The 25,188-nt window shown below is 39.8% G+C and overlaps 1 protein-coding gene across 1 annotated transcript in view; it reads right to left on the reverse strand.

Moving 5' to 3' along the window:
* Positions 1 to 4,011: 4,011 nt before the first annotated feature.
* The window catches only part of LOC134617648 (uncharacterized), a 47,962-nt gene continuing 26,785 nt past the window's right edge, over positions 4,012 to 25,188 (reverse strand). The window contains exons 3-6 of the mRNA XM_063462971.1: positions 6,523 to 6,567; positions 4,951 to 5,262; positions 4,744 to 4,818; positions 4,012 to 4,384 (exon numbers count right to left, since the gene is read on the reverse strand). Coding sequence (XP_063319041.1) covers positions 4,236 to 4,384; positions 4,744 to 4,818; positions 4,951 to 5,262; positions 6,523 to 6,567 — 581 coding nt within the window. The 3' untranslated portion in view covers positions 4,012 to 4,235. The remainder of the gene's footprint in view (positions 4,385 to 4,743; positions 4,819 to 4,950; positions 5,263 to 6,522; positions 6,568 to 25,188) is intronic.

Here is a 25,188-nt window from a genome sequence, read left to right on the forward strand (position 1 = left end):
ACCCTAAAAGACTGGCAGCTGTAATTGCAGCAAAAGGTGGTTCTACAAAGTATTGACTCAGGGGGCTGAATAATTACGCACACCCCACTTTTCAGTTATTTGTAAAAAATGTTTAGAATCATGTCTGATTTTCGTTCCACTTCTCACGTGTACACCACTTTGTATTGGTCTTTCACGTGGAATTCCAATAAAATTGATTCATGTTTGTGGCTGTAATGTGAGAAAATGTGGAAAAGTTCAGGGATACTTCAATACTTTTGCAAGCCACTGTTTATTAGGGCACCAGAGGACACCCCATTACTTTTTTTCCTGCTGCTTCTTTTGGTCCATCTCTGTGTTGCTCTACTGTCTGTGCTTAAGGCTGCACACCACAGGGTTTTTGCTTTGCTCGCTTTCTTCTATGTAATTATCTTGCTATACTCTGTATGTATTTTCTTGCTTTTCATATGATTCAGTGTATTAAACACTGTTCCAGGAACTCTACTCTTTTCCAGAGCATCTTTTTGAGTGCATTGATTTTAATTGAATCTAAAAAAGCTGGATCACCACATCGTTCGTGGGATAAGGTTTGCGACCACACTAGAAGGACTGACCTGACATCAGTCCAAGATTTGTCTTTAAAATGTCATAAAGTGAAAGTGTCTGGTTAAATGTACTGAAAGGTGTTAAACAAAAAATGCTGCTGGAAGAGTTTTCATTAAGAAATTGTTTGCACGTGGAAGGAAGAATGAACATTATTCTAGCAGAAATGTATTACAGAAATAATAATAATAAAACTAAATGATGATATTGATTTATAATTAACTACTTTATCATGATGTAAATTTCCAATCTGTTTCACCTGGGTTTTTTATTTTTTTTTTTTCTGGAAACTTGTAATATTGCTTAAATACATCAGCACCATTAAAGAGGTCTCAAAGTATGTTTGTGACTCTGAGATGGAGGTGAAATATGTGAACCTGGGCTGTGGTTTACTGCTCTCTTCCTGTCACAAACACTGTTTGACATCTGTTCATCTGATGGTTTTTGTTCAGGCTGCAGGGATCATTTCTCACTGTGGGTATCAAGCTTCCAACAGGAGCAGTAGTAGGTGGCTGAATGATCGCGTTTAATTTTTTTGATCTTCAACTCACAGCCGTTTCGTTTATTCTCAGCTGAGAAATCATTTTTGTGAGGATGATTGTAGCTGTTATCTATGGAACCTGTATTCGTATTAATATTAAGAATAAGTTTGAATGTTTCTTTTTCTTTCTGCTGGTACCAGAATACAAGGGGCACACTGCTCCAACACTGTTCAGTCCCTCCACAGCTGAAGGAGACACTTTCTCCAACTCTCCTGGTCAAAGTTAAATCCTCCTGAATCAGCTGTTCTGCTGCCATGGTAACCAGTGCTGTAGAGACACAGACAGATAGATGAAGGTTAGTGTGACAGTGTTTGTTACAGGTTGAGTTTGTTGGCTCCTGATTGGCTGGAAACACTCACCTGAACACAGACAGCACAGAGCAGCAGCTGGGAGGAAAAGCATTTTGTGCAGTGGTGTTTCCTCTGGTGAACCTGGGGAGAAGTGGCGCTCTGATGCAGCTGAGGCCAAACAAGGACGAGCTGTGAGATCAGACGAGGGCCACGTGGTTTCTAACAGGTCCTCAAAGCTCCCATCAGCCCCTGCGGCCCACAGATAAGACTGCTGCTGCTGATTGACAGCTCAGCTGAAGCTGCTGTGTGGTTTCATCGTCTTCATTTCAATCTGACAGCAGATCCAAAAATCTGGGTCACATGATGCAGAAATACTCAAACACATTCATGTTCCCACAAACACATTCAGGTTGCTGTGAATTTAGTAACACACACTGTTATCTGTTGCTTTCTTCTTTATAGAACTTGTTGAATATGTTCACCTTTTCATTGTTTTTGTGAAACAAAATTAATAAATAATATTCACAGCATCTCATTTTTGTTGTTCTTTTTTTATTGTCGACAGTTTCAATTCACAGGAAATACACAAACACAATATCGGCCACGGATGTTAATCAATTACAAATATTTGATTTAGCTGGTGTAGGTCTGCTGCAGGTTCACATCTGTGTCCTCTGATCATTTCATTTGTGTGTTCATCATCTTTATACAAACAAAGAGCAGAAGAAGCTACTTTGAAGCTACAGCTGATAGAAAAATGATCAGACACAGATTTGATTTTTCAGAATGATGAATGTTTTTATTTAAACTGATATTTAGTCATATTTATGTGAAAAATAAAAAATATATGATATCATAATCAATAACATTTTTAATATATATTGTAAATAAATTATATATAACAACATTTAGAATGAACAACTTTTTTTTAAACAAACACATGTGGTTCGGTTGTGTGTTTAAAATATGTGCACACTGTGGTTCTTTCCCACATCTTCTAATGTGTTTTGTTCCAAGCTGGTTTCAGACTGAAGGATTCATTAAACCCTTTTTAAGAATCATTCAAAATGATGATCATCAATTATAATATCTATAAACAGTAATAAAAACAGGGCTGTGTTTTACGTCAGCTTCAGCTTCATTTATTTGTAGCCATGGTTAGATTTCATTTGCAGTAGGCAGTCATCCACCTTTACATACACATTTACACAACAGTACAAAAGTCGGCCTACTTGGAAACATCTCTGTGATCTCTACCAAGACAAAAGGATCAGAGAGGCTGGTGTCGTCTCAACACTGTTCATAGTGTTTTCCTTTAGTGCTGCTGACAGCATCTCACAGCGTGGTGTGATACGTGATACATCCTTGTAAATGAGTTATTTACCTCAGAGCCAATTTTTAGTCTCTCGTCTTTAGTTCATGTTTGTTTTCATCGTTGTTGTCACACCGAACCTCCTGTAATAAACTTCACTTAATTTTACGCCATCGAGCGTCTGAGTTTTGTCTGCGCCTGAGTCCACTCCTCGATGACAACATCTGTTTCATATTTTGTCTTTTTCACTTCATAGTAAATAATCAGATAATTCATATTTTATTTACCCTGACATAAAACACAAAGCTGTGTGAAGTAAATCTCATCAGGAAAATATATTTTATATCTAAATTTAAGATTTAAAATAACAAATTCCTTAAAAGCATCACTAGAGTTCAATGAATTTATAATTTATATATATATTTTTAAATATATAAAAAATATCACTGGTTTAAATCTTAATATTAATATCAACAGACTTTATAGCACAGCGTGGGTGAATTTAATAAATATTCAGCACTGGTTAAATCATCAAATTGATGAATGTTCTTTGTTTGAGTTTGTTTCTCTGTGCTGGTCTTAATTATAATAATTATGATTTTATTTCATTTTTTTAATTCAATTTTATTATTTGTATAAATTGTACTAGCCTGAATAATTAAGCTGATTAATCAATGACACATTTTGATTAAATATTTTACATATTTATAATTATTAGAAAAAGCTAGAAAGATGCTCAATATCCATCTGAACTGATGGTGTCTTGTGAAATTGTTTTTACAAATGTTGTCTTAATTTATTCACTTTTTTCAATACTTTTAAATCATAATGATTCTATGTGACTTCTGTGGTATTTAATGTTTAGACTTCATCTTGTATTTGTGTTTTGTGATCGTACTAAACATCAACTCTGTAACAGCTCTGAGTTCACACTTTGTTTCTCTCACATGCATGAACACAGATGCTTCCTGAATAACTTGAAGCAGAGTTCATGCTTGTAACTGTCATTGTGTTATTAAAGTGAAAAGCCACAGCTAACGGTGTGGAGGCTGCAGAGCAGAAACCCACACAGCGCGTCTGCTGCAGGAGAGCAAGTTTGGATACAGTCAGTTTGTGCTTCACTCACACGGGTTGTTGTTTATCACACAATGAAAGTAGAATCAAATTCTTCATCTTGAAATCTTTATTATTCACACTTACAAACACAACTACACTGTTTGACATTTGAGAATCAACCAAAATAAAAAGAAATCAAACAGAAAACTTGTGATAAAAATATAGCTGATGATTTTTGTTACTACAATAAAAGTCACAATAAGTACAAAAAGAATTCTAACTCAGAGTAACAATACATGTAAAGATGTATTTATTTCAGATGATCTTCTAACTATTGAATAAAAAGGCAAAATAAGCACAACACATCATAACTAACATTTGTGATACTGATCAAAGTGATGAATGAGATGAATTGATGAGATTTGATGGTGAGAAAAGGCGAGCAGAAAACAGTCAGTCAGCATGTGTGCAGTTGGTGGACGCTCCCTTGTTTGTGAGGATCATCAGCAGAGAGAGTCCACAGCAGTACACCAGACTCTTCACTATCAGCACTGTGTACAGCAGGCAGAGCAGCTTCACCCTGCACTGAGACTGGAAGGACACTGAAGGACAGACAGACACAAAGAGACAGACAGACAGTCGGGTTATTCCTCTCACATCAAGGAGAAAAAGTCCAAATAGAAACAGTCACAGCTTCTTCTTCAAGTGGATGAATTGATGTAGTGTTTGTGTCCACTTGGGGGCAGAAGAACTCCACAAGCAGCTAACAAACTGATCTCTGACATATTATGGTCTGTCTGCTGTTTGGTGCTGAGCAGCTAGTGTACAGTGGCTTTATCAGAGCTTGTTGGATGAAGATTTGATCAATTAGTGACACTTTAAGACTGAGTCCCTAAACTTGTTCCAGCTCCCTCATTGGACATTGGAGCTGTCCATGCAGAGAGGCAGCAGGTGATCTTACAGTCAGCTGGCTGCAGAGCTGGCAGGTCTGCTGGCTCTCTCTCTGGAGGACAGGAGGCTGCTGGAGCTGGAACCTCTGAAACAGAAAAGGAGTCAAATGTTTGGAGCTGCAGTGAGAAATGTCAGTCCTCTGCTCCTCTGCTCTCTTTGACAGCATCTCCACATGAAGCTGAATCACTGCTGAACACAGTCACCAAGCCTTCATTACCTTGTTGTGTTTGGGCCTCCACTGTGCCCCCCTCGTGCTTCACCCAGCAGCTGTATTTATATGTGTCAGAATCACTCCCATCAACCATCCTGATGGCAATGGTGCGTCCCGACTCTCTGAGCTCCAGCTGCTCTCCCTCAGCAGGGGGCAGCTCCTCCGCTTCTCCGCCGTTCTTCTTCTGTCTTTTCCAGGAGAACTGGACCAGAGGAGGAAACATGGCTGAGGCCACACACAGCAGGGAGCTGTTCCCCTCCAGGTGGGCTCTGGATGCTGCTGGGTACACGCTCACCACGGGCTTCACTACCTGCTCATCTGAAGTTTGACAGCAGCAACAAGCAGCACAGACACACATTCACACAGTCAGCAGCAGCTTCCAGCACTGCACTGCATTCAGTCTGATCCTGGAAACTACATGGACTCTGATCACTAAACTACTCATCAATACAAAGTTCACTACATACACTGGATTCAGCTTCATGTTTGCTTCATTCACCAGCATGTTTAAAAAGACAAACTGAATTATTTTCAGCTCCATTTGTCATGTGTTTGCTTGTTATTGTTTTATAGAAATTTGGTTCAGTCCAATTTCAAAATATATACATTTGTCTTTATACAAGTGAAAATGTTTTTTCCATATTAGTCCTTAGAAACGAGTTCTAACAGAGATACCCTTTTGTCCAAAAATAAATTCATCTTTTTTCATATTGTTTTGTACTATTAATAAAATTACATATCATTACACAAAATTAAATTCAGCAGATTAAATTTCCATTCCTCATATTTGTCTTTCAGACTAATTTATTCTTAAATATTTTTGTGTAAAAATTGGAAAAGTAATGCAGTGATTATTTTAAGTTATGTTTTTATTCATATAAAAAACTGTAGCAACAATTTTAAAACACTAAAACTGAAATGGTGAATAAAACGTTTTCAATAAAATGAGATATACTTCATGATATTTTTTAGACATAAATTACAAATTATATTTAATAAAAATTTGTATGTTAAAGTATTTTGGAAAATTTAAGTATTATTAACTTTTTATTGTCACGTACAAATCCACACACATGACTTAATCTCAGAAATACATATTGGAGTTTAACAATGTCATATTCATCCTAAATTTTTATGTCATATCATTTCTGAGTTTTCTAATCAGTATCTGTTTTTATCATTTTATTTACCAGAAGACACTTTTTGAAGCAGCTACATAAATGTTTGACTATTAAAAAATATTTGTTCCTCAACATAAAACAAATATTTTCTGACACCATATTTGTTAATTTATATTAATTTAATTTTAACATCAAATATGATCTTGTGTTCAAATCCAGCAGATGATGCAGAATTACTGAGATGATCAAATCCTAAATATTTGTAACATCACTAATATTTGCAGAAATAAAGAATAACTTTAGTTGTTCAGTGAGATTTAAACATGTTTTCAGAGATTATTGAGCTTTTCTTATGTAACAATGGCTGCAGATGAATTCTCTACTAATGATGAAAAAACTAACACATTTTCAGCTTCTATAATAAAACAACTGAAGGAAAATAAATGTTTGTTCTTACCTGTTACAGACAGTTTAGTTCCAGAGCCAAAGATGAGGTAGTTTCCTCCCACAGTGAGACAGACTGCTACAAAAACCTGTCTGCTGTTGAATGTGTCAGCTGAGGTGAATGAGTCCAAATGAGGAAGCAGGATCATATTTCAGCTCCATGATGTGTTTCTCTAATGTTCATATCAACATGACTGTCTCTTCTTCTCTTTTCTTTTAGCCACACTAGCAGCACGGCTCTGATGTTAATGTCAGTCTGTTGGTCAGTCCACTACTTTAGTCCACATGAAAATAGAAAATCACTATATAAGCACCAGTCCATATATCCCATCAATGATACCACCACTACAATGAAACATGCTGCTGATAGTATCATGGTTTGGCCCATCTGGCTCACCATCATTAATCACACATTTAATTTTGAATTATAGCAGCAAATTCTAAAGAAAACTATCAGAACATCTGTCTGTGAACTGAATCTCAGGAGAAAGTGGGCCATGCAGCACCACAATGACACAAACCAGTCACGTTTGTTTTCTTTGTTCCAAATAATGGTGAAAGAAAAATAATCCAGTGAATCCAGCGAGTGATGTGATGCGTCTCTGATGTCTTTCTGATGTGGTTTTGTTGCGTCCTTCAAACCACACCTGCTGTATTTTAGAAGTGAAACATGTTGGTCTGCACAGGCTCTTCTATTTTCAACACTGACAGGATTTCCTTTGCTGTTTCTTCTGTCCTGCACATTTTCCTCTGTTTTGTGCAGCTTGATGGAGCTTCTGTAAAAAATAGAGTTATTTTTAGTGGTGCAGAGCAAAGAGATGCTTCAGGGATGCTTCTGAAATGTGCTGTGGCATGTCTGCTGGAATCATCAGTGTTGTACTGAATGGCCTCAATCAGCTCCAGCAGCCTAGTAGGAACACAAAGCGCCCATGCCTGCTGTTAAAAATAGAGCTTTGGAACAACCAAGTCCAACAGAGTCCAACAAAAATGGTGTGAAAGAGCTGGAAGCGAGCAGTTCATGTGAGAAAATCCAACATGTCAGAATTAAAGCTGCTCTGTGTCAGAAATGGAGTCAAATTCTTCCAAACTGATGTGCTGGACTGATTATCAGTTACTGCAGGTGCTCCAGACGAGGAGGAGCAGGAACCACCAGAACTGCCAAACCCCACTGACACACATCACACACACCACAAATGCCACACTCACAGAGAGACAAAGATACAAAACAGAGGGAGGAAAGATAGATGGTGGGTAGGCAGCAGAGGATCAGGGGACCATAACACCATCTTACACAGTTATTAACTAATGAGCTCATTGACTAATCTGAAACATCACTTTGATTTTTCTAACAGATTCATTGGAATTTCAGCTCACAGTGGATCTGCAACATGAGCAGCTGAGGACCTTCAAGAGCTGAATTTAACATTTTAAACACACTTGGGTTAAACACAAAGTTGTACTTCAGAAACTGTGGCAAAATTGTTTAAGGGCAACAACATCAAGTTATCAGATTGATCGTCACAAATCTGATCTCAGTTCAATAAAAAACCTAAAAGTTTCTCATGGAAGAAGTGAGACAGAGAAAGGCTGAAGTCTCCTTTGCTTTCCCCTGTAATCACATCTTTGAGGGGGTAAAAGGATTTAACATCCAGCCTCATGTGTTAGACCCAGATTTGTGGCATCAGTGTTAAAAAAAGTGCTTTTTCCCCTATGTTCTAGTAGTAAATCATCTTTGTTTTTAATCAAAGTTATAATCAAAGTATAATCCTGATCAATATGTTAAATGATGAATGTAGTTTCAAAAATTCAAATAACTGCTGATATCATGTAAACACAGTGATTGGTGACGACCTACCAGAGGGAGGAGAGGTGGGGAGAGTGAGCACTTGTCAGAGCATAAATTGGAGCCTCAGAGATGTTCAGAGTTTGTTTCCAGCAGTGCTTTGAGATGATCAGTTCAGATGATCGGATACCAGAAATTCACCATTGGAAATTCTAGCAGAGACACCAGAGGGATCAACCAGCTGCCCAAACAATGGATTTACAAATTCAACATGAATTTGGCTTCATCTCTTCACATCATCATCATCTTTGCTCTGTTGGATTATAATTCTAAAGGTTTGGACTCCCATCATTTTCCTGGTGGATTGCAGCTTCTCCCAACACTGAGAAGATCTGGGGTCTCGCTGTATTCCTGAAGTATCGAATATTCAGGATTCCTGCTTTCCTGTTGGATTGTTTCCATTAGCACAAAACACTGAAATGAAACAAAATTCAGCTCTAGATCTGCTCAGTCTCTCCTCCAACCTCTCTCATCCCAAAGATAAGGACAAAATCAGCATAACCTCAGATTAGGTTAATGAGATAATTATTATTGATGTGATTTTTTATTATTTTGTGACTGTTATTATCATTTAATTCTGCCTCTGCTTCACTCCTGCCAAATTGCTTAGTAAGATATCCTGTAATTACAGTCTAAATTGTGGACATACCCTTTTTATACCTTTGTGAAATAGTAAAGGTAAATATAAGAATATTAATAATTTTATCGTAAACAGCTCTTAGGGGTTACTACTGTCCATCACTTTTTGAGGTGATGGATAGGGCATTCAAGGCTCTGGATATTGGGTTGTGTTCCCAGCTTGGCCTCCACCTCCCAGCTGGCTACGCCTCCAGCCCCCCTCCCCTGTCTATGGAAAGTGCGGGGCAGCCGATCGGCTCTGGGGATGGACCATTGGTCACGTCACAACAGCCTTCGTCTCCACGGTTGGCTTAGCGTCTTGCTGGCCGATCATAGCGACCTGCCCCGTAAAAATGTAATGTATGTAAAAGATTTTAAGGAATGTTTCAGTATTAGTGCAAATGTTTTCACTGTAACTGAAACACTTTAGAAGATTTTAATGATCACAAAAATCAGATGTTGTTGGTGGTATGATAATAAAGATAATAACACTCACCTTTCTCTGTGGATGTCCAACCAGGGTAACACACGCCAATCCCAGCATGTGGGAACATAAACTTTGGGTCATCTGTGGGATTTTCTCCTTAAAAATCTCTGTGTTGATGAGCTGAGTAATGTGGACACTTGATTTGAGAAAGAAGCTCAACACAACAGTCAGTCGTCATTGTCAGGTATGGAGGAAGGAAGGCAGCAGAAGTCTTGGCAGAAGAGAAATACTAATGGACATCATCCCAGTGTGCCCTGGTGTTGTTAACAGAAAATACAAAGTTACTGTCAATTAAAATATAAGTTTAGAGAAAGGTCAGAGAATAAGATCCACACCTCTTCTAGTGTCACAGTTACACATCCTCATCTTTCAGAACAAGAAATCAGCCTTCAAGGTGGATTTGAAACTAATGCATTTAAGAACACAGATCATATTTAAAATACACATACAGGTATATTTATAACAGAGAGTTTAACCTCCACAAAAAAGTTAAAAATAAATGACCAAGACTGTGACAAATAAATCAGCACAGCATAGAAAGTTAGCTGTTAATATGAGAGCCTCAATTTTAATCTGTTAACCACATGTTAACATGTTGCAGCTCCAGCATTTTTTTTTAATTTATCAATTAAAGTATTAAATGGGTGTTATTCCCAGGAAATATTAGGATGTCAGCCTCTCTAACTTTATCTCTGATGAACTCATTTCTAATCCTGTCCATTCTGCTCACTGCCAGTGAAAGTCTGAACATCTTCAGCTCGGCCTCCTCTCTTTTTGTCAGAGCTACAGGATCCAAACCAGACATCACAGCAGCTCTCACCAACATCCTGTAAACCTTCCTTTCACTCTGGCTGCTATCATTCTGTCACAAATCACCTGACAGTCATTTAAAGTTAGTAGCACAGTGTGGCTGTGACAATGCTGCTCAAACTTTCCTAAATTACATTCCAAGTTATATACTGCTCAAAAAGATAAAGGGAACACTTGTAGTTACATTGTGTTGTTTAAGTGTTGCCTTTATTTTTTTGAGCAGCATATATTAAGATCATTTACTGTGAAGTACTTTAATGATTTGCTGATGGATTCACCTCCATCTCCTGTGTTCTTGCTGTCAGGTGGATCCTTGTGACCCTGTAAACAGTGATGCACCTGAGAGTCACAGACAGATATGTGGGACACAGACAGACCTCTTCCACAGCAGATGTCTTTAGTTCACAGGAGGAAAAATACAGGTGTGATAATGACGGCTGCATTCCAGTTAGCAGAGGTCCTGCTTTTGTGGATCAGAGTCAGTTTCAGACTGTTGTGTTACAGTGGACAGCTACAAATAACAGGTGTAGCCTGAAAGGTCGATCAGATGAAGATTATTGGTTTGAATCCATGTTCAGAGGTTGGTATCTATCTCTCTGAGATTACTTTTTTTGTTCATAAAGTTGTTCTGAGACAAACTGCTGCTGCCTCCAGCTGACTGGTTCCAGGTGTTGCAGGTATGAATCCTCCTGATGGTTCCGTCTGAGAAGAACTGAAGTCAGAACAGTTTTTAAATGTTTGCTGGCACAAAAACACAACCTGACATCCAAAGTGAAATACTGTGATTTAAAAGTGGAATTACAGAGAGGAGTGGTGATATCACGGCCACTGAACTGTGATAAAAAAAAATGTTTTAAAGAACAAACAGTGTGCTCTGTAGAGCTGTTTGATAGTCAGAATACACAGAAGTCCTGCTCTCACACTGACAGCAGTGATGGAAAGGTAGAGATTCATGATGGCTGCCAAATAGGGTTGCCAACCGTCCCTTAAAAAACGGAATCGTCCCGTATTTAGAAACGAAAGTACACGTCCCGTATTGAGCTAATAAGGGACGCACTTTGTCCCGTAATACAGTGAGAATCAAAAGTAGTCTATAAATGTTAATGGAATTAACGCTTTGTTTGAAAACATAATTCCCAGCCCCTCTCCTGCTTTGTGACCAATGAGCTGACAGCACACTTATGACAATTCGAGTATGACAATTCAGATTACCGCTTATCTCATTGGTCGAGGAAAGGTCGCTTACGGAGAAAATACCGGAACACAGCAAGAAGCATGGCCAACAGGGAAACAAACGCCGACACTGCGGTGCAAGTCTCGGACGACAGTACAGCTAAAGCTGGGCAGACACTGTGCGATTTTCAAACTGCACGATTGACTCGCAGGGGTTATAAGTTGGTAGGTCACGATGCAGGGTCTCACACTATACGGCCCGATGCTCTGATGCGACCTGAGTGCTCACACTGTGCCTCCATAAAATGAAGGTTATAACAGAAATTCTGTCGCTCGCTCTCCCTCTCTGTCTTTCACTCACACAGACACGCACACCACCACCATCAACTTTGCTAAATTGCTAATGAAAAACATTGATCAGGCAGCTGTGATTGAGCAGCAATGTAAATCCAACTATTTTCACAGTTGTTGTGGTCGTGATAATTTTGTGATGCCACATCGAAAAGGCTCGGATGAGCTTTCCAAAGTTCTACAAGTTGTGCCTCCATCGCTTGTGTCCAGATCACACGCTGCACAGCCGTGCTGCTCCGTCTTTTTCACCGACGTTTACGTGTTTGCGCATGGGCAGTGTGAGCGGCTGCGGTAACACCCTCACGAGCGATTGATGATCGGGAGCTGGTCGTGAGGTGTTAATCGCTTCTCGTTACCCCACGTATACTACACGATGCACGATGAAGGCCAAAATCGGGCCGATCACCAAATCGGTCACACGACTCAAAAATCGGCTCAAAATGGGCCAAAAATCGCACAGTGTAAGCCCAGCATTAGACCAGCAATGTTTGTTCCCCTCAGAGAAAGAAAAAAAAGGCTGCAAAAGTACAGGGAGGAATGGGAAAAGGAAAACACCTGGCTGGAAAAGTGCATGATAATACCTATAAAGCGCACTGCACTGTGTGCCGGTGCACTTTTTCCATAGGCATGCTTCTAATGGTGGGCACATGAAGAACATGAGGGGCGTGAAAGCTCGGGGAACCCTTAACCAATTTTTTGTCCACCAGGCCACGGCAGAAGCAGATATGGTATGTAAACACTGGTTTGTTTTTTTAAACCCTCTGGTTAAGGTTAATATGGGCATGTGCAGTGAATATCAGCGCTATGTGGCCAGAAGTGTGATAATATAATTTATTTTGTGTAATAAACAACTGCAAGGATAGATGATTACAACAAATAGATGACTAATACATAAAAGTAATACATAGATGAATAATGATGATGAGTTATGATGCGTAATCATGGGAACAAGCGGGTTTACAAACGGCAGCAGCTGATTAGCATTAGAAAAGCTGAAATAATACCTCAACTGAAGCCAATTGTACTAAACGCACTAAATGTGCACTGTTACAAGAATGTTTTTCATTCTATTATTTTCTATTAATTTATATAATTTTAAGTTAAGCAGGACAGAGTTCTTTTAAAGAAAGATTTACTTATATTCTCAAAAGTTAAGCATGACAGGCTTCTGTTTAAGAAAGAGACCTGTTTTATTGTGTTGTCATTTTGAGCTAAAAATAAATGGCTAAATAATCATTTGTTTCCCATGTGTTCATATCACAAAGAATATGCATCTACTTAAATCAAATTCAAGTCAAATGGTTAAAAAAAATAATTTCACACACAAAAAAAAGAGCTACAATATTCACCACACTGGGAAGGGTGAAGACAACTGGGTTGCCCGGCCCTGGCCATGAGGTGTCCCTTATTTATTTTTCAGGGAGTTGGCAACCCTAGCTGAGAGTTTACCCACAACCTTTTCTAAAATCTTAGCAATTAACGTTATTTTTGAGATTGGTCTTGTTACGAAATGACTATATTCTTAGTGTTTATTTTCTGTTTATATTGTTTTATAGAGGCCAGAGTAGGAGAACGCCATTGTGAGTAGAATGTGTGCCAAAAGTACTGACAGGATACTGCACGCTGCAGAGAACAGGAAGCGGGGCAGACAGAAAGTGAAACTAAGCAGAGTGCACTCCAGAGTTGTTTTGATCAAAATGTGATGTGTGTGACGTATAAGAGAACTATATATACGCATTTGGCTTGTAATGGTTTCAGACCTGTTGATGCTTGCTAGCGTCCGCAGCTCTCCTTTTCCGGAAATGTCGAATAAAGATGATTTTTTGAGCTTTGACCACACTGAGTCGGGTTTTCTCTGTTCAATACTGGGGATTAAAGAATCTGGTTTAATATTTGGTGTTTCCGCCCGGTTCCCTTTGTAACGGAGAGAACAAATGTGGCCCAAGGTGGAATCTGAAATGAGGCAGACAGAAGACTGGTCTAAAAAGATTTAAAGGTAAGCACCACCTGTTCAAAAAAGCAAAGGGTGCATATTGGATGTGTTTTAAATTATCTGTTCGCCGAGTTAATGATCTTCACCGTTAAATTGTCTCAGTAGTGGTGAAATTAAACTAAACATATTATAAAATTTGTTCAGTAGATTTCTGGTGACATGTCCATGGTGATTTTGGGGTAATTTGTGACAATAAAGTAAAGTCTGGGGAATATCTGATGAAAATTTATTACTGTTACTGTTGGGGTGAATTTTAGAGTTGATGTGTTGTGTTTAATGTTAATTTTGTTGTGTCAGCCAAGAGAAAGAGATTAGAGTAGGGCATTTGGTTAAGGGAATAAGTCCCTATTGATTAGAGGGCCGGGCCCAAGCATCAGGTAAAAAACTGGTGGTTGGAGTCCCCAGTGGTTTTTATAAATTTATTTAAATTAATTTAATTAACTTAATTAACAAGTTCAGAGGTGGGAACCTCCTCCTTTCTACGGATGCGTGGAAAGGTCTTGTGGTGTCAGGTCATCTCACTTAGCCAGTGCTAAGACTTGGGACTTGGGAACGGCTAGTGGTCAGTAACTGACCACTTTCAGTGCATTATTTGAGTGAAGAAGCCGGGCTTCGAGCGTGACCACCTCAACGTAGAGTGACCGGTAAAGCTTTAAGTAAAGCTTCAGGCGACAGACGCCGGTAAAGTGGAGCTTCTGGTCAAGCTGCAGGGAACGCTTTTAAGTTAATGTAGGGCTTAGAGATCGGACCGCTGTCCGGGACAGAAAAACGGGTTCATTGACCAGCAAGGTGAGACCTGGGCACATAGGCTTTTAAATTTGTCAAAATTCGGTAGGAAAGCTGGTACGTATAAAAATTAAAAAAATTTTACACCACCACCATTCCTGCCTGTGATTTGAAATACATTCTGGGATACCTGGCTGCCCCAAGTCCACACAAGCAATCGATTATCTAGGATCGACCTGTCAGGAATTACTTTATTTATTTTATTTTATTTTTTTGTTTGTTTCACACATGGTACAGCAGTAATTCATTTCCTATACACGACCTTCTTTTCAATTAAAGTAACACTCTTTCCATGCATGAAAAGGAGCAGGGAAGAAGAATAAATTCTTATTGACACCTGCCCCCTATCTATAACTTTATAGTTTGCAAAATTTTTGCATATGTTTTAAAATTTGCAATTTATATTTGTATTTCAAGTTATGAAAGTTATTCACTAAAAATGTTTGTGGTTTTTACACTAAAATTTTTTTCTCTACTCAGCCTCTGATTTTTCTTTAGCAGCGATGCTGGAAATGAAATCAATGACAACAGTGTAAGTAGGCACTGCACAGTCATTTCTTGTAGGTACTGCTGTCATGGTGACAGTCTGCAAACTGTGACAACTACACTAGCATCGTATTTATTGTCTTCTATTTCTCTAACTGTGGTCCCTTGGGGATAAATAAAGTCTTTCTGATTCTGATTCTGGACTCAGCAGGTCTGACTCTGCAGACACAGTTTTCCTTCTCAGTCTGCAGGAACACCACCAGTTTGCTCAGGTTGTCTTTCTGGACTCTTCCGTTTGCTTTTCCTCTACTTCCTGTTTACTTTCATTAATAGACAAAATAATGTAAAAATCATGTCTATTCTGAAGGCTGAAGGAGGCTCAGACCACCTATCTTAATATAAGCTGCTTGTTTATGTCATGGTTCTCAAGATCTGGAGAGGTTGTGGTGTGTGTATTTTTTGTCTTAGCCTCTCCCACCAGGGCGGAACTGGACCTTGAATCCCCGCCTCTGAACCCGCCCTGAACACGCACCTGTGGCTCATTCACACTGATCCTGGCAGACTACTTAAGATGGCAAGAGAGGCTGCTTCCTCGCTGGATCGTCACACTACCTAGCGTCAGTGTAGCCTAGCCTATGAAAGTGTTCCTTGTGATCTCCTAGAGTTTCCTCCTGACATTGTTTTCCTCTGTGTACAGGCCTCCTAGACTCCCTGTCCGTCTTCCCTGCCGTCTGGATTTCTGTGGATGTGTGTGAGTGAGCGTGAGCTATTTGGAGAGAGTTACGGATCAAGTTGAAGAGGAGCGTGTGTGTACCCCCGTCTGGGACCTTCCCTTCGGACCCCGCTCTACTCCCTGGAGCTCCGTGTTATCCGTTCCACTGTATATATGTATATATTCTCACTTGGTGTCACATTGTGAATAAACCCTCACCTTCTCTCTAAACTTCAGAATCCTGCGAGTGAGTCCTCTGCCTACTAATCTGTGACAGTTTAGGATGACATGTTTCCTAAATTCTCTATGTGAGGATAAAGCATGACTAACAGAGCTCAAAATAAAGAGGGAATAAAAACCTTTGGACAACATTTACAGAAACCCTAAATGTCCAACATTTCCTTATAAGCAGGACTTGCAGACAGTGAGAAGGAGCAGCTCTCTTTTTAAGGGAACAAACCTCTGGTACAACCAGGTCAGGGCGGCCATGACCTGCTGGGTTTGGACAACCTGGGATTAGTCTGCTGACTTAGTGTCTGGATACAATGCTCAATTTTTCTGGGATTCTGGTTTATCCAGCAGATCTTGGGCCAAGATTCAGTTTCCTGCCACTGCTCATTGTTAATGAAACCAGAAAATTTTTTGATAAGGTGAATAAAAAGTGATGTCTGGATTATGTCTGATGGTGCAATGCATTTTCAGCAGATGGACTATTTTGCTCTTCTCACTGACTGTTTACCTGCATGCAGCCAAAGCTGCTCAAATGTGATTGGACAGAAAACACAAACTGGGTACAAACACATTTATACAAAATCTGTTTATTTCTATCAAAGAGAGAAAAACAGGTGATAGAAAGATGAGGCACCTTGACTGATTCATCCTCTATAAACAAAATCAGCGTCCTAATGAGCCGCTGCTAGAAGTACAAAATCCTGACCTGACATCAGTCCAAGATTTGTCTTTAAAATGTCATAAAGTGAAAGTGTCTGGTTAAATGTACTGAAAGGTGTTAAACAACAAGTGCTGCTGGAAGAGTTTTCATGAAGAGAACATTAACACTGTGAATGAGGGATGGACTTTGATTCAGTTTGACACAATCTGTTTTTCTTTCACTTTGAATAAATGTTTTTGTGGGACTGAGGATACATTTGTTTACATTTGGAAGTTTGATGTCATCTGTTCCTCTTGTTTCTATCTTAAAACATGATGAAAAATCTGTTCAAAACAGAAATAAATAGAATTGAATTTCTGACAGCAGTAAATAAAAATCGTCCCTGAGCTCAGTATGTTTGTGACTCTGAGATGGAGGTGAAATCTGTGAACCTGGGCTGTGCTTTACTGCTCTCTTCCTGTCACAAACACTGTTTGACATCTGTTAAGATGTTTGTTCAGGCTGCAGGGATCATTTCTCATAGTGGGGATCTTTCTTTGCACACATGCAGTAGTAGGTGGCTGAATGATCACGTTTAACTTCATCTATCTTCAACTCACAACCAATCACTGTATTCTCCACTGAGAAATCGTTAATCTGAGGATGATTGAAGTCTGTTTTGACTTCACTTGTATTTTTGTTAATTACAAGAATCTGTGTGAATGTTTCATTCATCTGGAACCACCATAACCCAACAAAATCACACTGTTCAGTCCCTCCACAGCTGAAGGAGACACTTTCTCCAACTCTCCTGGTCAATGTTAAACCATCCTGAATCAGCTGTCCTACTGCCATGGTAACCAGTGCTGTAGAGACACAGACAGATAGATGAAGGTTAGTGTGACAGTGTTTGTTACAGGTTGAGTTTGTTGGCTCCTGATTGGCTGGAAACACTCACCTGAACACAGACAGCACAGAGCAGCAGCTGGGAGGAAAAGCATTTTGTGCAGTGGTGTTTCCTCTGGTGAACCTGGGGAGAAGTGGCGCTCTGATGCAGCTGAGGCCAAACAAGGACGAGCTGTGAGATCAGACGAGGGCCACGTGGTTTCTAACAGGTCCTCAAAGCTCCCATCAGCCCCTGCGGCCCACAGATAAGACTGCTGCTGCTGATTGACAGCTCAGCTGAAGCTGCTGTGTGGTTTCATCGTCTTCATTTCAATCTGACAGCAGATCCAAAAATCTGGGTCACATGATGCAGAAACACTCAAAAACATTCATGTTCCCACAAACACATTCAGGTTGCTGTGAATTTAGTAACACACACTGTTATCTGTTGTTTAACAGCTGTGATGAAAACACTGAATATACAAACTAAATTAAATGAAATAATAAATAAACATAAAATTATAAAAAAAATATTATATGCTGAAAAATACACTGTCAAACATACTACTTACATTGATATATGAAAAACAATCACATGTGGTTTGGTTGTGTGTTTAAAATATGTGCACACTGTGGTTCTTTCCCACATCTTCTAATGTGTTTTGTTCCAAGTTGGTTTCAGACTGAAGGATTCATTAAACCCTTTTTAAGAATCATTCAAAATGATGATCATCAATTATAATATCTATAAACAGTAATAAAAACAGGGCTGTGTTTAATGTCAGCTTCAGCTTCATTTATTTGTACCCATGGTTAGATTTCATTTGCAGTAGGCAGTCATCCACCTTTACATACACATTTACACAACAGTACAAAAGTACTTTTTGATTCATGAAAGAGAAATAAGACAAATGTTGCCTTTGTATCATCTCTGATATAGAAGGTATCATTTGAAGATGTGAGTGAAGGACACAAATATTTTGATCTGGTGTTGTTCTACATTTTAGGACTAAAAGACAGAAGGAAGAAAGTGAAACTGACTGTGCGAGGGGTTGAAGTCATGAAGTCAAGTGGAGGCCGCTGACTGCTGTTACTTTCTGCTGTACAGGTTAAACAGGGACTCACAGTCAGCCTGCTAGAACATTTGGATGAAGAGAAAAAGGAGGAAAAAGACTTTGAGGGAAAAATCCAATAAGATCAGCATGTTTTGAATGTGGGAATACAACAGTTTCCTCCACCATGACACACACTGGAGCCTCTTTTTGCTCACAGCTTCACTGTTTGTCTCAAAGTTCAGTTTGGAGGCCAAAATTGTTCCAACACATTTGTCAGTTTGCACTAATTTCACTGTGTGAGCCTTAATGGATGTAATCAAAGAATCAGTCAGTGAAATATGAAGCTGTGCTGTAAGTTTGGAGGAGAAAAGTGTCTCAGTGAGTTTAATGAGGTGAACACATGAATACAGAGCACTGACTGAGACGTACAGACTCCTTTAATGAGTCGCACACATTTTTGTGACTTCATTAAATGTCAAAGTCAAAAATGACACCTAACAACACACAACAAGCTGCGACCACATTATTGTGTGTTTGCTGTTTGTGTGCTTTGTTTCCTGTTATGATAGCAGGCATACAGCCATGTTCTCAATGTCTCAGCTATCATTGATTATTTCTGCTTTTCCTCTTCTATTAGGCACTTCAACTCAATGAATGACACACAGAAAGATTTCATGACTGTGTTCTTCAAAATAAGGAGAATATGTTATCTGCATCTGAATGACTCATGTTGCCTTGTTTCTACTTTGTTTGCATATTTCTGCTTTTTGGAAACGATTTTCTGAATCATTCAGTAGTTTTTGTAATAATAATGACATTTAGCAACACTTCAAAATGATTCTCCAACATTTGCTGTTCAGACTTGATCTGTTCTTACGTGTGTGATATCCAGAATGAAAAACTCAGCTCAGGTAATAAAATGGGAGCTGAGCAGACTGCAGGGGCTTCATGGTCTCTGTGTCAACACTGTTTTGTTTTTTGTTTCTGATATGGGGAAGGTTTTACCATGGCACACACCTGGGGACAAAGGAAGAAACTGATCATTTCAAGGAATGTTGCGTTTGTGTGAAGCGTGTGGTTGGTTGATGAAAGTTTTGGGGATTTAATTTGCTGATGCATTTTTCTTTTTCACCAAGTCTTAGATCTGGTGTGTTTTCACCTAATAGAGGAAGAATATTCTGAGACAAGTTCTAAGACCGGGCTTCTGTATTTTTATTTTTCATTTTGATTGGTTATTTTTATTTTATTTCATTTTTATTTTTATTTTTTTGGTTTTTGAACAGTGCACTGACTTTTGTTTGTGAATTTCTTTTCTTTAAGCAGATCTACACGATGGGAATTAAAAGCGGTATACGACACGTCGAGAAAGCCGTTGCAAGTGAGTTTCTCCAAAATTACAATGGGCTCTGGAGAAAGTTACTTATTTGGGACAATTAGAAAATGAGTCCCTGTCCAAAAGGATTCAGCAAAGTAATCCAATCTAAAATTCTTCTTTTTCTTTTTGAATGACGTCATTTTGCTGAGGGTGGAAACGAAATGCGATGATAGTTTCCACTATCAGCAAAGAAAGAATGGATGAATGAATGAATGAATGAATGCATGAGTGAAAAAAAAAAAAATTGACTGACTGGTAAAAGCTGACAAAAGCTCACAAGACTTGACTGACTTGACCACTACTCAAGGTTAACCTCCACCGAGACAGGACAAAAGGGTGGACGAATCTATGTGTGCTTGTTTTTACAGGAGCAGAAAGATGACAGCAACATCTGAGGTTGCATGAGCTTTGGGCCGTGCCAATTTGACCTTTTAAATGCCACTTTCTGTGTTTGTGAATCTACCAGGGGTGTGTTATTCATGGGCTTGTGTTGCTCACAGAAGTCACTGTGAGAAAGTATGTATACACCTGCACAGCGCTAACATTTACATTTCTTTTCTACAGCAGAGGGTTAATCATGTGGTCTAATGATGTGTTACAGCAGGACACATTAATGGTTAATGTTCTTTCTATTACAGGATTACTGGGTTTATGAGTGAAGGAAAATGTGTTTACAGGCTATATGTTGAGTATGCTATTACACTGTGTTCTTGGGAAAATGTTGAGTATTACAGGGGAGATGTGAATATAGTGTGAGACACATCCTGTGTTGAAACTGGTATCACTCATTTTACAGCACCAGGGTTAACTTTATGACCTTTTACAGCACCTCTGGAACCTGTCGACCTGCGCCTGACCACCAGGATGATCCATGTGTGTTGTTAATGTTTGTTTTTCTAAGAGTGCATGTAGAGGAATCAGCAGACAGACAAGTGACATGAGAAAACAAGTGAGAGATGCAGTTTATGGAATAGTTTAATATGGGGCTCATTAGCTGGCTACTATTGAGCTCTAAGTGATAAATGAGTGGAGTGACTTTGCTTAAGGAAAGTCACTGATTACAATGTGGAATAAATTGGGATGATTCATGATTTGGGGCAAATTAGTACAATAATTGTGGTTTAATGATTGGAGAAAACCTGCACATGATACTTGTCTTTTATGCTGAATACTTTATTACTCTTATGAGCTACAGTTGGTTGCAAACGTGAAGTTTGATTTAACTTACAGATTTGTCTTCCAGGATACAGGCTCCAGGTGGAGCTGGGAGTTAAACAAGCTTAACATTTAACCACTGGCTAATGTTTTCGTATGAAATGGTTACAGGCTGGGAGTAGAATTTTTGAGAGATGGTGCAGCTTTCTTGTGCATCTCTAATTGTGTGGAGTTGACGCATGGCGAGGTCCATGTGCCAAAAGAGGGTTTTCTGGGGAGATTCATTTTTCAGTTGCAGGTGGAGCGATGGAGTTAGGGTTCTGTAAGCGGTACAGACACCAGGAGCATGCAGTGCCAGAGGCGAATTGGGTCTGTCTGAAAGGGCTCAAGAAGAAGAGGTTGGGCCCAAGCTGGACCAGAGAATTCGAGGTGGTGGAGAGGATCTCACACCCAGCCCAGCTGAAAGGAAAGGCGAGACCTGGCACCACGGGAACCAGTGTGCGGTGGCGGAGAGCCTAGAAGGTCGGAAAGGCTCTTGGTAAAAAAGGGGGACTCAGTTGAGGGTTCAGCAGTAGATGAGAGGAACAGGGAAGGATTTGTCTGTGTGTTTTAGTTTGGCTTAGCTGTAGGCCTGAGAGTGTGTGCAATTGTTTAGAGGGAAAGGAATTTATGGACACTGGGGGCCTGCCTGTCATAAAAGGAGACAGGAAGCTACAGTTGGGGATTGCTGATGCTTGTACCTTTAATAAAAACGCATAATTGTTATAACTTAGAAGTAGGTTTGCAGGAGACTCTCCACCTTATCTGTAAAGGTAAGACAACAAGAGACCAATGGCCCAGTGGATGCAGAGTGGGGGTCTCAGTGTTTGTAATATGTTAGCTCTGTTTCTATGTTGTGTAGAGGAATTTGGTGTAGCTGGGGAGAGAGGAGATTACTTTTTTGAGGAAGTCACTTACACAGAGACACACACAGTGCTTTGACTGTTAGGACGCACCCACACCTACATGCACAGTCACTCACGTGCACTTACACATACACACGGGTACGCGCACACACAGGCACTCACGTGCTCGTGCATACACACACAGACACAGAGTTTGCAGCACACTATGGAGGTTTTATGATAGGGTCGCTTCTATAAAGCTGACTGTAACAAAGAAAGGAGTGAAGATCTGCAGAGGGACACCTGCCTTGCATGTCTTCCCTTCTAGAAGATGCATGCGTATATGAAGATGAATAAAGATGTATAAAGGTTTTTGCAAAAATGACTACTGAGTCCAGTGCTGTCTCTGGATGCCCGAGGAATAAAAAGAACTGGGGTGAAACTGATTTCGTAACACAGGCCAGTGTTTCTGGCTCACACATTTGTAAATATACATAACTCAGAAAATTTGACAAATGTTGCTTAGAGTAATCCTACACTAACTTTGAAGAGAAGTGATTAATGATGACAGTTTTAATTTACCTTCCAGTATATTTAAGTTAAAAAGAGATACTGCAAATGTACATCAAACCTCCCCAGGGAAAGACGATATATGGTACAGTATCTGAGAACATATGGATATATGCTCACAGCTCACAGCTGTTCTGAGATTGTTTAATAACAAAACAACAAATGTTGACCAAGGTGCTGTACAATTAAGAAAATCAAAAGAAATAAAAACATAGGGAGACATGATAAAAGTTAAGAAAAAGAATCATAAAATTAGAAGATTTGAGTAAGAAGTAAGATAAATAAAAGTAATACAAACTCATTCTGATTTAAAAGCAATGGAGTAAAAGTGTGTTTTTCAGACAGGTTTTGAAAGTGTCCAGTGTTGGGGAGGTCCTGATGTGAAGGGGCAGTTTGTTCCATAGTTTAGGAGCAGTTACAGCAAAGGCCCGATCTCCTCTGTGCTTTAATCTGGACCTCAGGACAGCCAGCAGCATTTGATCCACAGACCTGAGTGAGCTTGCAGGAGTGTACAATTTAGATCCGAAAGGTGTGAGGGTGCTAACCCATGCAATGCCTAAAAACAAATAATAAAATCTTAAACTAAACTAAACTGGCAGCCAGTGTAATGATGCCAGTATGGGAGATATGTGTTCTTGCTTGCATGTGCCAGTTAGTAACCATGCTGCAGCATTTTGGACCAGCTGCAGACGGCTATAACAATATTTGAGGCGAGATGACATGAAGACGCGGATAGCTCTCTCAAAGTCTCTAAAACAGGAAAATGGCTTCACTTTAGCAAGTAGCTGAAGATGGAAGAAACTGGACTTGATTACAGCATCAATCTGTTTATCAAACGTTAGATTAGCCCTCTACAGCACAGCGTTGCCCTGAGGCAACAAACCACATTTTCATGCCTTACACTGGCCCTTCAAAAAAAACCCACTTTTTTTTCAAATAATGCTACCAGACACATGTCTTTCCAATAAAATGATGAGTTGAAGGTGGTGTGACTTTAATTTGGGGGGGGGGAGGACCCCTTTCTGCAAGCTGCACTACATGAGAGACATCTCCATTAGGAGGCAAGATAAAGATCACTATTTTACATGTTTATAGTGAAATAAATGTATAATAAAAAATACTTGTATCTGCGTGAATATGTTAAGAAGCATATTTGATTGTTTGTTCTACTTTTTAAAATTTATTTATACAGTAAAACTGTTAATTTTCATTCGTTGCCTCAAGGCAACACTGCGCAGTTAGCCCATTTTTTTTCAGGCAATATAATGCATTTGCATATGTGTGTAGAGATGTGTTTGTGTGCATTTATATGATCATAGTATATGTTTTTTACTTTACAATCTACTCATAATTACAGGACATGGATGTAAATACCTTTTATGGAAGGAAACCAACTTTCTGTCCTCAGAAAGTGAGGACAGTGAGCTTTCAGGGAGTGACAGTGAAGTAGAGGAGTGGATCCCTAAATGAGGTTTGAGGGACACTTAGGAGCTCAGGGGTCAGGGGTCAGTTGGTAAAGTAACTGTGCCTGTGTGTGTGTTAGTGCCCACATATCAAGCAGGTCTGGCCAGGATCTGGTATCAAGTCGGCACTGCTGGCTGACTTCTGGCATGATAAGACGTATGTCATCCAGATGTGGGCCAGGCCTGGCATAGATGGCACTGTCTATGTGATGGCATGCCATATCTGGCTTGATTGTGGCTTGGTTTATGTACCCTAGGCCTACAGAAAACAGGTCTGGCCCAGATCTGGCATCAAGCTGGCACTTCTGACTGACTGGTGTTTTGGCAGAGTGTATGTCAACCGGATGTGTGCCAGGCCTGACAATGACGCCACTGTTTATGCGATGGCATGCCATATCTCAGATTGTAGAGCAGGTTACAAACTGATCGGAAGGTTAGTGATTCGATCCCTGGCTCCTCCAGTCTGCATGTCAAGAGTGTGAATGTGTATGAATGTAGTTAGGAAGCACTCAGTTAAGCGAAAGTGGGTGAATGTGGCATGTTGTATAGAGCATTTTGAGTAATCTGGAAGAGTAGAAAAGTGCTATCAGTCCATTCACTGTCTGAACAGAGTTTCGGCATGTTACCTTTGCACTGTTTTGCATGTTCTGGCACATGTTGTTATTGCATGGCTTGATTAAGGTACACATTAGGCTGACATTTGGGGCCAGAGCTGAAACCGTTCTGGGCCAGCACAGGGCCAGCAGTGTGTCTACAACTGGCCCGTGGCTGCATACTACCTACAGATGGCCCACATACTGCAATGAATAACGGCCCTTTGGTGGCCCAGATCAGGTTTGCCAGAGATAATCCACACATGGGCCAGCACAGGACCACCAGTGTGTCTGAAACTGGCCTTGTGCTGTCCCATGTGTGGGCCACCTCTGGCAAACCAGGTCTGGGCCACCAAAGGGCCGTCATTCATTGCGGTATGTGGGCCATGTGTAAGCACATTGTGTGGGCCTGATCCGGGCCATACCAATTTTGCTGTGTGGGTGTGTGTGTGTGTGTGTGTGTGGTCGTGTATTACTTATTGTTGTGGGGACACAAATTTCTTTACACACTCACATTGTGAGGTCTCGCCTACTTTATGGGGACAAATTGCAAGGTAAATCATCAATTT

The sequence above is a fragment of the Pelmatolapia mariae genome, linkage group LG18 (genome assembly GCF_036321145.2).
Source record: "Pelmatolapia mariae isolate MD_Pm_ZW linkage group LG18, Pm_UMD_F_2, whole genome shotgun sequence".
NCBI classification, from domain to species: Eukaryota; Metazoa; Chordata; class Actinopteri; order Cichliformes; family Cichlidae; genus Pelmatolapia; species Pelmatolapia mariae.